The sequence below is a fragment of the Mus musculus genome, chromosome 10 (assembly GCF_000001635.26).
Source record: "Mus musculus strain C57BL/6J chromosome 10, GRCm38.p6 C57BL/6J".
Taxonomy (NCBI): domain Eukaryota; kingdom Metazoa; phylum Chordata; class Mammalia; order Rodentia; family Muridae; genus Mus; species Mus musculus.
In genome coordinates this window covers 111,212,282-111,225,326 of record NC_000076.6, presented here as the reverse complement: position 1 = coordinate 111,225,326, position 13,045 = coordinate 111,212,282, and the positions used below count along the sequence as shown (strand labels likewise).

At 40.8% G+C, this 13,045-nt stretch overlaps 1 protein-coding gene across 4 annotated transcripts in view; it reads right to left on the bottom strand.

The window, feature by feature from the left end:
- The window catches only part of Osbpl8 (oxysterol binding protein-like 8), a 132,508-nt gene that overhangs the window by 71,923 nt on the left and 47,540 nt on the right, over window positions 1–13,045 (bottom strand). For 2 of the 4 annotated variants that reach the window (XM_006513637.3, NM_175489.3), the window contains exon 3: window positions 619–655. The exons of the other annotated variants lie outside the window; for them this stretch is intronic. In XM_006513637.3, the coding sequence (XP_006513700.1) occupies window positions 619–655 (37 nt within the window). The remainder of the gene's footprint in view (window positions 1–618; window positions 656–13,045) is intronic. 4 annotated transcript variants of the gene reach the window in all.

Below are 13,045 nucleotides of genomic sequence, written 5' to 3'. Positions count from 1 at the left end.
AACTTAGTGGTTTCTCAACTTTCCTAATGCTTCCAAAATACAGTTTCTCGTGTTGTGGTGACACTGGCCATAAAATTATTTTTTCTTTTTAAACCTATTTTTTTAAAAAAGATTTATTTATTTGTTTGTTTGTTTGTTTATTTATTTATTTATTTATTTATTTATTTATTTATTTATATGAGTACATCGTTCCTGTCTTCAGATACACCAGAAGAGGGCATCAGATGGTTGTGAGCCACCATGTGGTTGCTGGGAACTGAACTCAGGCCCTCTGGAAGAGCAGTTAGGGCTCTTAACCTCTGAGCCATCTCTCCAGCCCCCATAAAATTATTTTCATTGCTACTTCATGAGTGTAATCTTGCTACTGTCCTGAATCTTATGTAAAGCTCTTGCTTTCCGGAGCGTGAAGGGGTGGTCTGGCCCTGCAGGGTGCAAGCCACTGCTCTGGATGACTGTGATTAGGTACAGACTCTGTGGCTCACACAGATCATAGCAGCAGGTGAACACTGGTCACTGAGCATCTCACAAGCAAAACTGAAACACTATTTTTCATTTGTAAGTAACACCAACAATATTATTGCGTCCTTAAAACATGACATTCCAACGTTAGCTACTTACTTGATGGCCCAAGGACATCTTTGCTATCACCAAGAAGCTTTTAAGGCAGAGGAATTGAGCAGCAAACACACACAATCCAAACCAGGGAGAAGCAAACACCGGACGGACGGAAGCAGCAGCAAGACAAAAGGACAAGAAGAACAGCGTTAGTCTGTGAGTAGGAGGCACGTGCACAGTAGTTTCAATCATCATAATTTATAAGGCATTTCCTTCTATATACCCAAAACAAAACCAAAACAAAACAAAATAACACTTAAACCTTGGCTTAGGTGATACCAGATATTTGCTTAAACTTGGGGAAGTGAAGCTACGAAGAGACAGCAGAATCACCAAAGCACGCTGCTTTACAATTACTCTAAGCAAACGTTTCTCCTGATTACAGTTCAAGAGAGGGCTAAGCAGCAGGAAGGACCATTCAGAAATCTAAGCTCACTCGTGGTTACTTACCCTTTTAAATGGAAAGCTTTACAAGTACCTAACACTCAATCACTAGTAAGCATTAGTTATACACACCATTAGAGCACTCTACAGAGATTTAGTGTTAGAATATTATAAGTCAAGCAAGATATAGGTTCTACAAAGACATCGATAAAATAGATCATTTTTAAACCAATGGCAAAAATAAAAAGAGAAACAGTTGTCAGACAAATAACCCCAGGATAAATTTTAAGTCAGACATAATTTTCTTAGGACTGACTAAAGACAAGCATAATTTACAGCTACTAATCCTTTAGGAAGTCAAAAGCACATCCCATGCTGCCCACCCCAACACGACCTCATTAAGTATCCTAGGCTGACTTCAAACCCACAGTCCTCCTCCTTCAATCGCCTATGTTCTACCACGCCAAGTGGAAGACTCAGTTCTTTAATGAAGAACTTAAACTGACAACAGAAAAATAGCTGCAGACCTCTGTTTAGAAACTCTTTTAACTGACAGCATAACTTGGGCTCCCTTAGTAGGCACAGAGCTCTCAGGTAGCCAGCACCTCACAAACCAAACCTAAACCTCCCCCTGATTGGCCGGTTTCCGAGCACAGAGGTAAATACAATGGGACAAAACAAGGCGAGGGAGCCTTTGCTGCAGGCTTCTGTCATCTCCTTGGAGAAACTTCCCTAGCCTGGTAGCTGTTGAGCAGCTATGGATATCATATTCTGGTCTCCGTTTATTTTTCTTCAGATGCTAAGCCATGCCTATTCTTCTATGAACAGATTTGCGTTTCACAGACAGAGCTCCGCTAACAATGAACTCATGTGCTCAGGTCCTCCTTACAGACAGCAGGCTTGACGGAGGAGATTAAAAGGGGTCAGAGATTAAAGTGTGTGTGAGTCAGAACTGGAGAGATGGCTCGGCTAGAGAGAGCACGTGCTGCTCTTCCAGAGGACCCACACTGGGGCAGAGGAGTACTCACAACCACCTCTAACCCAGCTCCAGAGAACCCATTTATGCACTCACACACGCACACACCCACAAAAGGCATACAAATAAAGACATACTTTAAAATAAAAAATACACCTTAAAAATTAAAAAGGCAAAAGTACTTGTGAAGACACTAATCTTAAAATAACAGCCAGTGCTCCTCATTTCCTGGTAAACAACCCTTCTCCTCCAGAGTATACACAACTTCTGAATTTCCTTTTGTTAGTTTTGCTTGGGGTGCAGAAGGTATAGGTTCGATTTTAACATGATGTCAGGCTGTTCTGAAACCCTTGATCCTCCTGCCTCAGCTCTTGGACTGCAAGCACGCATGACCATGCCTCGCTCACTACTAATGAAGAGAAAAATGGCAAAAAGATGGCAACCTCTTCTGAGACTGGGTCTTGTCTCAGTGCTCTCTCACAGGTAAATGTCTATGGCGGCCCTCCGTAAGGCAGCCTTGCAGAGAGGCCTAGGTCCACACTGAGGTGAGGATGGAGTAAGCTTAAAGAGGATCCCTCGTGTGCAAGCAGTCATCAGTGCAGACAGCGACAGAACCCCTCCCTGTTCTCAGCTGCAACCTCCCGACAAGCTGCAGCCACATGATAAACTTCTCTTGGATTCCTGACTCATAAAATTTGAAATAAATGCTCACTGTTTAATATGACTTAATTCTGTGATCATAATATAACATGAAATATTATATATAATAATATATAAATAAGTAATACTGGAAAACTGTACGAAGGCAGGAAGCTGACAGAGACAACTATAGCCAACTTTGTAAATGTTTCAAGAACATCTATTTTTTAAAATTTCTTCTTGTGATGATAAATTTAGAGAAAACCTGTATGTACCTTTGTCTTAAAACAACCCCTGCCAAAACCATGCTAAAACAAACAAAAGGAAATTCAGTGGTTCTGCGCTCTCTGGAGGGAGGGGACTCTCCTCCTCCTCACTTTCCTAGTCACCAGCGAATAAGGACCGCTGGCGACCATTTTGGATTGTCTTCACAAAACGTTTTTAAAATTTTTTTTAGATTTTTTTTTCATTATTAGTTTCCCCCTAGATTTACCAGTAACTTCATAAGGGAAAACTGTAGTTTTAATCACATACAAACACACAAGCGTAAACATGGTGTTCACACATACGCATACATAAAAGCACATTACAAACATATTTGAAGGTTTTAGAATTCATCTTCTATTTGGAGTAAATGGTTAATAAGCTCATTTCCATTGTACAGTTTTGTTTTACACTCTCCAATTCTATTGATTAGCAGTTCTGTGCTGACTTTTGTGCAGTCTCTATTCCTTACCCATTCACTCTCCAAAACTGATTTCTCACATAGACAGTAACTTGAAGTACTGTTCCAGTAACTGCAATATGAGATCAGCATTACACCTTTCAGCATGTTTGCGCTATTCGCGGTTTATGCCATTGGATTAATCCTAACTGGTTCAGTTTGACACAGTGAGTAATGACCTGAAAGATATACTATCCATACAGCCAATAAATATTTACTGAGTAACAACTATAGACACATATTTTAAACACCAAAAGATCCTAGCAGTAAATGAAACAGACAGAAATCCTGTCTTAGGCTGGAGTTTGTCCATCAGTGGTAAATGTATGCCTAACTCTAGCCCTGAATTTGACTCACACACCACCAAAACCAGAATTCTGTCAAAGTGGTACTTAAATTTTAGTGGGGGAAGTATAAAAGAACATGGTCATAAATAGTAATAATTCATAGTATATTACATAGCTTAAAAATAAAGCAAGCAGACAACAGGGGCATACAGAACATTAAGGAAAAGGAGCTCAAAGCTTCAGACAGGAAGCCCAACAGCACCCTACCACAGTGTCCACACACAAGTAGGAGAAAACTGCCAGAGATGGCTCCACAGGGCAGGAAAACTCTATACAGAGGATTGCTATGCAAGCCATTGCCAAGGGTATGGGGGTCAGTGTGAGTGTCAGCAGAAGCTCGACACACCAGGAGAGTAAAGAGTAGTAACACTGCAGTCAGGGTGGCATAAGATCCTCGACTATAGAAGCCTTTTCCTAGGCTTGCTGTGGCTCTGGCTGTATTTTGAATGGGATCAGGGAAGCAATGAACAGTTTTGAGAAAAGGACTGACATGGTCTGATTGTATTTTAACAGAATTGTTCCAACTTACTATTCCGAAAATGCTCTAAGAACAGGAGTATATATGGCATTTACTGAGACAACCTGGGGATAACACAGCAGCAGCAGTGCAAGTGGTGAAAGGTTGTTCAGTTCTGAATTTTTTGAAAGTACAACAGCTGACTTTCCTAGCAGACCAAGTAGGAGGCAAGAGACAGGGTATCGAGATGATGCCACGTGGTCGGAATTGAGCGCCTGCATGACGGAAATGCCATTAGCTGAGCAGTTGCAGTTGTTACAAGGAGAACTCCAAGGGGCTCAGGAAGACATCCAAGCGGATGCCAAGAAGGCAGCTGGATGTATAAAATCTGTACAGAGAAAAGGGTGAGGCTGGTAGAAAGCACAAGTGATGATATGTGTGAGTTAGCTTATGACCTCAAGGCCTTGGTCACTGACGACTGACACATGCATGACAGGTATGTTCTATAGTATAAAGGAACAACCACAAGAAAACCAAATTATAATGGACAACAGATCTAAGACTCGGGCAGAAGCACTCAAAAGCACAGCTGAAGCACAATGGGAATGCACACAGCATGGCTTCAGAGCCATTCCCAGAAGACATGGCTGAGAGGCGTTCCATGGCACGATGCTAATGGGAAGTGAGTTACAGTGAGTTAGTATCCTCTTGGCAAGTAACTTTCAGCACTAAGTGGACCACAGACTAGTTTGTTATCCTTATGTTTTCAGGATGCAGTACCATATTGTGTAATACATAAAGACTGTGAAATATCTAATGTGGAATAACTCTACATAAGTATCCTATACATTTTTTTAATATAAGCTAGGCACTCATTGGCGTTCACTAAAGTACTAAGATACTACTCACATCTCAAAGAATCTAGAAACTTCTCAGTATGTTTAAAGAATGACCATTAAGATAAGATAAAACATTTTTTCTTTTAATTCAATAAATATTCAAACTCATCTCAGTAATTTGTTACAGAAATAAGTCTTCTAATTTGACTGAATGCAGTTTAAAAAGAAACAACTAATTTGGCTAGAAATTTTTTTTTAGGAATTTGTGTGTTACAAAACACCTTGATTGGAAGCACTAAATATTTACAAAATTATTTAAATCATTAGTCTATGAGTATCATAAAAAGTATTATATGGGAACTGTGATCTAATTTTATTTTATATCTAAATGTATGCCACTCATCTATGAATACTCTACATAAATGACAAAGTAGAAGTTTAAGCCCTTCAAACTAGTAACTACTCCATCGCAACAAACCAAGACAACAATCGCCCTGTGGTACAGAAACGACTCCATGACACTGGTATCTATCAAAAGCTTTACCTACACTTTCTTCCCTGTATATGCAGTGCCTTGACTTAGGCCATCTGGTGAGCGTAAGGCAAAGCACAGAGCTTATCCAGCAAGGCTGCAGCTGGTGGCTCCTCTTCCCCAATACAGCCAGCAGCTCAAAAAGTCTCTGAAGCACTCCCATGGCAGGCAGCGCCCAGAACCCACACCTGGGAGGATTACACAAAGCATCTCAGGTGTTCTGCTCACTTTCTTTGGCTGAGACGGAAACTTCAGTGATGGATATGCAATGCAGCTGGGAACGACGTGTTCTTAGAACAGGAGCCACTCTCTACTTAGCTTGAGTTTCTCATATTATTGTCATCTTCTGCAAAAATGTGCACATTTTATACTTTAGTTTTACATGAAAGTTTTAAAGGACCCTTTTTTTCTGGGAACTAGAGCTTTTCACTATTGAGTAAATAATGTGCTTTGGCCTGCTAGGTACTCAGTCCATTTTACAATATTTAATGTAAGACAAATACAAACACACTGAGGAACAATGTACCAAAATGTGGTTATATTTAGAAGGCAAGATTTTACTTCTTGCATCTTTTGCATAGTATTCAATTATGGCACACTACTGTGCACTACTTTTATAGAGAAATAAGAAATTGAAACAAAATTGATCTTTCTATAACTACACTGGATGTTTTGCATAATGACAATGTGTAAAGTGCAGTGGAAAATATCCACTTCAAACTTAAAATCATAGAAAAGCCCAACAATGTTAGCATCTTAAATGAAGGACCATACATTACTCACTGTCTCTTGAACTTCAGCAACTTCTGAATATTATATGATCTTTAAAAAATTTTTTTTTCAGGAGCAATTTTATCTCACATTCCTGAGGTCAGAGATTAAAGAATCTCCAGAGTCGGCCAGTGGTGAAACACTACTCTATGAAGGAACATGGAGAGGAAGGCCAGTGGTGAGACACTACTCTATGAAGGAACATGGAGAGGAAGGCCAGTGGTGAGATGATACTCCATGAAGGAACATGGAGAGGAAGGCCAGTGGTGAGATGATACTCCATGAAGGAACATGGAGAGGAAGGCCAGTGGTGAAACACTACTCTATGAAGGAACATGGAGAGGAAGGCCAGTGGTGAGATGATACTCCATGAAGGAACATGGAGAGGAAGGCCAGTGGTGAAACAATACTCCATGAAGGAACATGGAGAGGAAGGCCAGTGGTGAAACAATACTCCATGAAGGAACATGGAGAGGAAGGCCAGTGGTGAAACAATACTCTATGAAGGAACATGGAGAGGAAGGCCAGTGGTGAGATGATACTCCATGAAGGAACATGGAGAGGAAGGCCAGTGGTGAAACAATACTCGATGAAGGAACATGGAGAGGAAGGCCAGTGGTGAAACAATACTCCATGAAGGAACATGGAGAGGAAGGCCAGTGGTGAAACAATACTCCATGAAGGAACATGGAGAGGAAGGCCAGTGGTGAGATGATACTCCATGAAGGAACATGGAGAGGAAGGCCAGTGGTGAGATGATACTCTATGAAGGAACATGGAGAGGAAGGCCAGTGGTGAAACAATACTCTATGAAGGAACATGGAGAGGAAGGCCAGTGGTGAAACAATACTCTATGAAGGAACATGGAGAGGAAGGCCAGTGGTGAGATGATACTCTATGAAGGAACATGGAGAGGAAGGCCAGTGGTGAAACAATACTCTATGAAGGAACATGGAGAGGAAGGCCAGTGGTGAAACAATACTCTATGAAGGAACATGGAGAGGAAGGCCAGTGGTGAAACAATACTCTATGAAGGAACATGGAGAGGAAGGCCAGTGGTGAAACGATACTCTATGAAGGAACATGGAGAGGAAGGCCAGTGGTGAAACAATACTCTATGAAGGAACATGGAGAGGAAGGCCAGTGGTGAAACGATACTCTATGAAGGAACATGGAGAGGAAGGCCAGTGGTGAAACGATACTCTATGAAGGAACATGGAGAGGAAGGCCAGTGGTGAAACAATACTCTATGAAGGAACATGGAGAGGAAGGCCAGTGGTGAAACGATACTCTATGAAGTATCGTGGAGAGGAAGGCCAGGGTGTTCGAGAACTAAGCTAAATCCTTCCCTTTCTCTTTTAAATCCTGCGAATTTAGGAAATTATATAAAATTATCTCTCAAGATATAAAGTTCTCTCTGGAATGTTCTGGAAGGAATATTCATCTGGTGTGATTTACATTCTATCAACATTTTTCTATGAAGGGCTTTACTGGACTTTCCCAAATGTACTACCGTAGCCCTGTCTTACTGCCTGGTGTGTCCTCTCAGTGAGTGAGTGATCAGCAGCCTCCAGCCCCATTACCCAGATAACTTCCAAGTCTCTTCTGCAGACACAGCTTGTCTCTCCAAACACTTCTACCCATGCATTTGGACATGCTCGGCAATTAACTTCTTGTTCTAAAATTCTGTTAGAAAAGGAAGGCTTTTAGATTTACTTAGAAAGCATTTTTTTTTCCCCTGAAAAACAAAACACTTATTAGCTCTCTCTCAGAACCCAGTTTTCTTCCCATTTATCCATCTTTTTTCCCACCTACTCAGACAGACCACCCCATCTCCATTTCTAATCAAGCCATTAGGTTCTAACTCTTCTTCTCATTTGTAACAATGCTCTCTCAATCCAGGCCTTTCTTTAACTTGACACTAACAGCAAGCCATGTTCAGTGCTTGCTCACCCTTCAAAAGCTGCGTCCATAATGACTTCATACCACTCATTTACCACGCTAAATACTGAAACTCAAAAGGTGATAAAATGTGCTGCCTACTGCAAAGACCAACAACACAACACAAGTATGCATAGTATTCCTTTGTCACTAAAATGAGTTATATCTGGACTACTCAATTTTAATAGTTCTTCAAAACAGCCCATCAACTCCTGTGAAGTTTCTTCTCCTCTGCAAATGCATTAGTTACTAAACTGTATCATTTTCTGGAGTCACTGTGAAATTTAATAACATTTTGTTTAAGTATACTATGTGTATTCTTTCAAAGCATGACAACACAAAGAACCAAGCTGGAGAGATAATTTCCTAAACCATCAAGTTGACTGTCTTATTCTTCCACTCAAAAACATTCGCTACACTATTTTTTTTTTTTAACAAAATATGCCTCAGACTCTGGTACTTAAAACCTACAATTCAGGTAAATTATTCATCCCACAGAAATGTTTTGATCTCCCATAAGAAAGCCTAAAAACTCCACGTAACTTTCTGCCGGCCAGAACTGACTATGCAGCGTGATTTGTCACCTGTGTCCCACACGGCCCCACTCTCCACCCCAAGCTTTCTCTTTGTTTAGCTGCCCAACACTTTGAAAATCCTCTGATCTTAGTGGCAACATATAATTCATTCATAACAGACTTACAAAATCAATTCTGTTAGCAAAGTTCAATGTGGGTTATCCTTCCCTTCTGACCCTCAGAGTATTTTTCCTTACTGCCTCGTGTATGAGCATGCTATCCCACGTGCACTGCCTAACTTCTGTTAGCAACAGGCAGGACTGTGGCAGAGCCCAGAGTCCCACCTACTCCTTGAAACACCAGCCCTGCACCTAGCATTTACAGGCCAACTCAACAGACCCACAAGTTCTAAGAACACTGTCACTTTCTGGTCAGAAAACAACCCTTATAACCAAGCTTGGTTCTGCAAGTCTGCAATCACAGCTACTTAGGAGCCTGAGGCAGGAGGATTACAAATTCAAGGTCTGCCTAGGTTATAGAACGAGTACAAGGCCAGCCGAAAGAACTTAAGCAGACCCAGATCTCACCTCCAAATGTACACACAGAGTGTACAGAAATGGGCAGAGCACTTCCTAGCTGGTATAAGGGCCCATGCTCAATCTCCACCAGAGCAAGGGGTATGGGAAAAGGGAAGACGGGTAAGTCCTGAAGATTCTGCTCAAAAGCTGCTGCTTCAGAAGACTCTTTGTATGCCCCTCCTTCTCCAGGCTGCCACTCTCCCTTCCTACTCTCCCTTCCTCCCCACACTGACTGTCTCTCACCATCCCGACCTTACTCCACTGCACTGAGAATGGGCCTGTGCCCTGCTGTGTTCACTGATGCTGTCCTCATGCTCACCTGCAGCCAGGTCTTAGGGAGGCCTGCTCTCAAGTGAGGGCTCCTCCTCTCACATCATCTAAAACTAGCCGGCACATCTGACACACAAAGAATTAACAGACTATAAGTAAGAACTCTATTTTTACTGCTTTAAAGCAACAAAAAAATCTGACATATTATAGACATTCAATAAATAATGAATGAATAAGCACATGAGTGAAAAGGGACTTACTAATTATTATAATCTTAACAAACAGTGAGGTTCTTAGTGTTATTTCTGGTAGGGGATATGGGAGGTGCTCATGGCAGAGTGCAGGTGGGGTCTAGGACAACTCTGTGGAGTCACTTCCCTCCTGTCACCTTTACGTGGGTTCTGAGAATCAAACACAGGCCGTCAAGTTCACGGAGCAAGCCCTTTCTCCAGTAAGCCTCCTTACCAGACCCATGTAAGAAATTTCTTATGTGTCCTTTTCTGCATTCCTATCTGCTAAACAGATTAGTTCAACTTTTCTAAGACGAGTAAAACTTGCCTAGCCTCTTTTATTTCCAAAATGTTAATATATTGCACATCTAATGTCTTGAAAGGAAGCATAAGCCAAATAAACCCCGATCATTATTCATCATTGAAGGAGTCAAAACAGGAGCTAAAACGAGAACCTGGGAGCCAGGAGCTGATGCAGAGGTCATAAGAGACTGTTGCTTACTGGCTTGCTCTCTGTGGCTAGGCCATCCTGCTTTCTTATAGAACTCAAGATTACCAGCTCAGGGATGGCAGCACCCACAATGGGCTGGGCCCTCCACATCAATCACTGTTCAAGAAAATGCCCTACATGTTTACCTACAGCGAGATCTTAGGGAGGTGTTTTCTCAATTGAGGTTTCCTCCTCTCACATGACTATAGTTGTGTCAAGCTGATCTAAAACTACCCAGCACATCTAATATGACACACAAAGAATTAATATACAGTATAAGAACTCTATCTTTTTTTTTTTTTTTGTCTTAAGGCATGTAGACCAGGGTAGCCACAACACAGACACTGCCTCAGTCCTACAAACATCCTCAGCTGTCATCAACAACACAGCTGGATTCTTCCCACTATTCTAAACTCATTTGTAGTGATGGAGCATAACTGGTAATTCTTCTGGAACTGGTAGTTTCTTGTCATAACTAAACCCACCCCCCTTCATCAAAGTACTTACACAGAGAGAAGCTCAAAAACTCATCAATATGATTTCTTACTCTAAATAATGTCTTTTAAATGGTGGGGCAACAGAAAGAAAATTGTGGTCATAAAGCAAAGAAATGTCCCAACTGCCCATGAAAGACTTAAACCTACAAACCCGACCATTGACGTCATGAAATCTTTTCCTCTAAATCTGACTCAATCAACCAGTTACTTGGAAAGGTTATAGAAACAATACAACCAAAACCACTTGTCATACCACAATCACACCAGGTGAGATATGAGAACCGGTTATATTAGAAATGCAGGTTAGTAAACATTTCAGTAGATCTTACAATGTAAGCTTAACCTCAGGATGGGTTTGAACCATTTTAATTTTCAGTGTAAAAGAACTTAGCTTACCTGGAATTTCACCTAGAAAATTATATGCATTGTTTACACAGATCCGTGAATTTTATGTTGGAGGGAGGGAGGGAGGAAGGGAGAGAAGAAATGAGTCAGGACCAAGATATGAATGAAGACGTAATAACAAATTTCTTCTCAGTTCCTAGAAGTCTATTCTCTTTCTAAAAATTATAGCATAAAAATAATGGCAAAGTATACCTTGCTGAATATTACAAAGCCATAGACAAGATTGCTAATGCTATGGAAATATTGATTTCTGTGACTCATAAATCTACAACAGACAAGAACGTAGTTACTTGTTCTCCAAGCCTCAGAAACCACGTGGTGCCCAGTATCAAATGAATACCAGCCACAAAGACACAATTAGCTTTGAGAGAATCAAACTCTGGGAAGTGGTCATGTCACACAAAATTTTCAAAATGTGCACTACATTAGCTACTGAATACAAAATACTTTAAAAGGGTGGTTAAGAGAGTATGTGTAATACAGATGAGCTTATGACATAAAAATATGTCTTTGCATACAATGACAAGAAAAACAGTTAGAATATCTGTACTTTAAATCTCAGCATTACCCTTTGCCTGGCTAAGGGACCTTACTCAAATGGCCCTTTGAGGATCTCACTTTCTTCATTTCTACAGAGAATATTTACTTCATGGTATTATAGAGATTCCCATGAAAGTGTGTGAGATACATAGCTCAGGATAGAGCACATAATTAAGAATGCAAGAAATATTTTTTTTACCACACAAGTATAGTAATACAACAATAGTCTAAAAATCTAATGGGGGAGGTAAACAAAATTCAGAAAAACCAGGGTGCAGATAACTATTAAAAGATGTAGCAGCTCCTAGAGAACACATGATGGGGCACTTTATTAATCCTTCAGTTACTCTCTTATTCTCTTGATTTTTGCATCTAGGATGCCTTTTGACCACAGAGAACAATAAAACAAAACAGAAAAGTCTTGCAGTGAAATAAGCAATGTTAAGGTTCTGCTAGGTTCAACTTGCCTACAAACAGAAATAGTGGCCAAGTTATTTAACTACTGCACTATGGCATCATAAAACTCCAAGGGTCTTAATGGTTCTTTCTAAAAATAGTGCTCTCATTAAGTACCAAATATACATCAGATACTAAATGGAACCTTTTCTAAGTACTACCATAACTCCACCATATCTACTAAATAGAGCAACTGAAAAAGCCCTGACGTAAAAAAGGGTAAGAACTAACAGTAACTGGAACAACAGAGAAACAAGTGATGGGTGACAATCACGGGAGACCCACCATGAAATAAAGAGCTAACGAGCTTATCTAATGCTAGCACTTGGGTGGTAAGACAGAAGGACCAGGAGCTCAAAATCATCTTCTTATACATAGTTCAAGGTCGGCCTGGGCTATATGAGACCTCATCTCAAAATAAGCAAACAAAACCCCAATCGAAGAGAGAAGCACCCATCTCCAAAGCTCATCACTATGCGCTGTTCTCATACCTACTGGTCCAACTAGACCTTTAAATGTGCTTGAGGTCCCTGGTGCACCATGTTAGATTGCTGCTCCTCTGCCTACAGTGGCATCCTCACCTTCACAAAGGCAGTAAGGGAACTATATTCCTTTCAACCCTAAAGCCAAGCATTCTCTCCAAGGCCATGTTCTAACAACACTTTCTCTCTTCCTCTAAAATAACTGACTCCTCTGGTCCTCTCTGCATCATACACTATAATCTGCCCATACATTTAATCCACCTCCTATGGTCCATGTATTAAAGCCCTAAAGCTCACAAACTCACAGATAGAAAATACTATCAGATATGGAAGCCTTGAGTCCACTTTATACCTGCT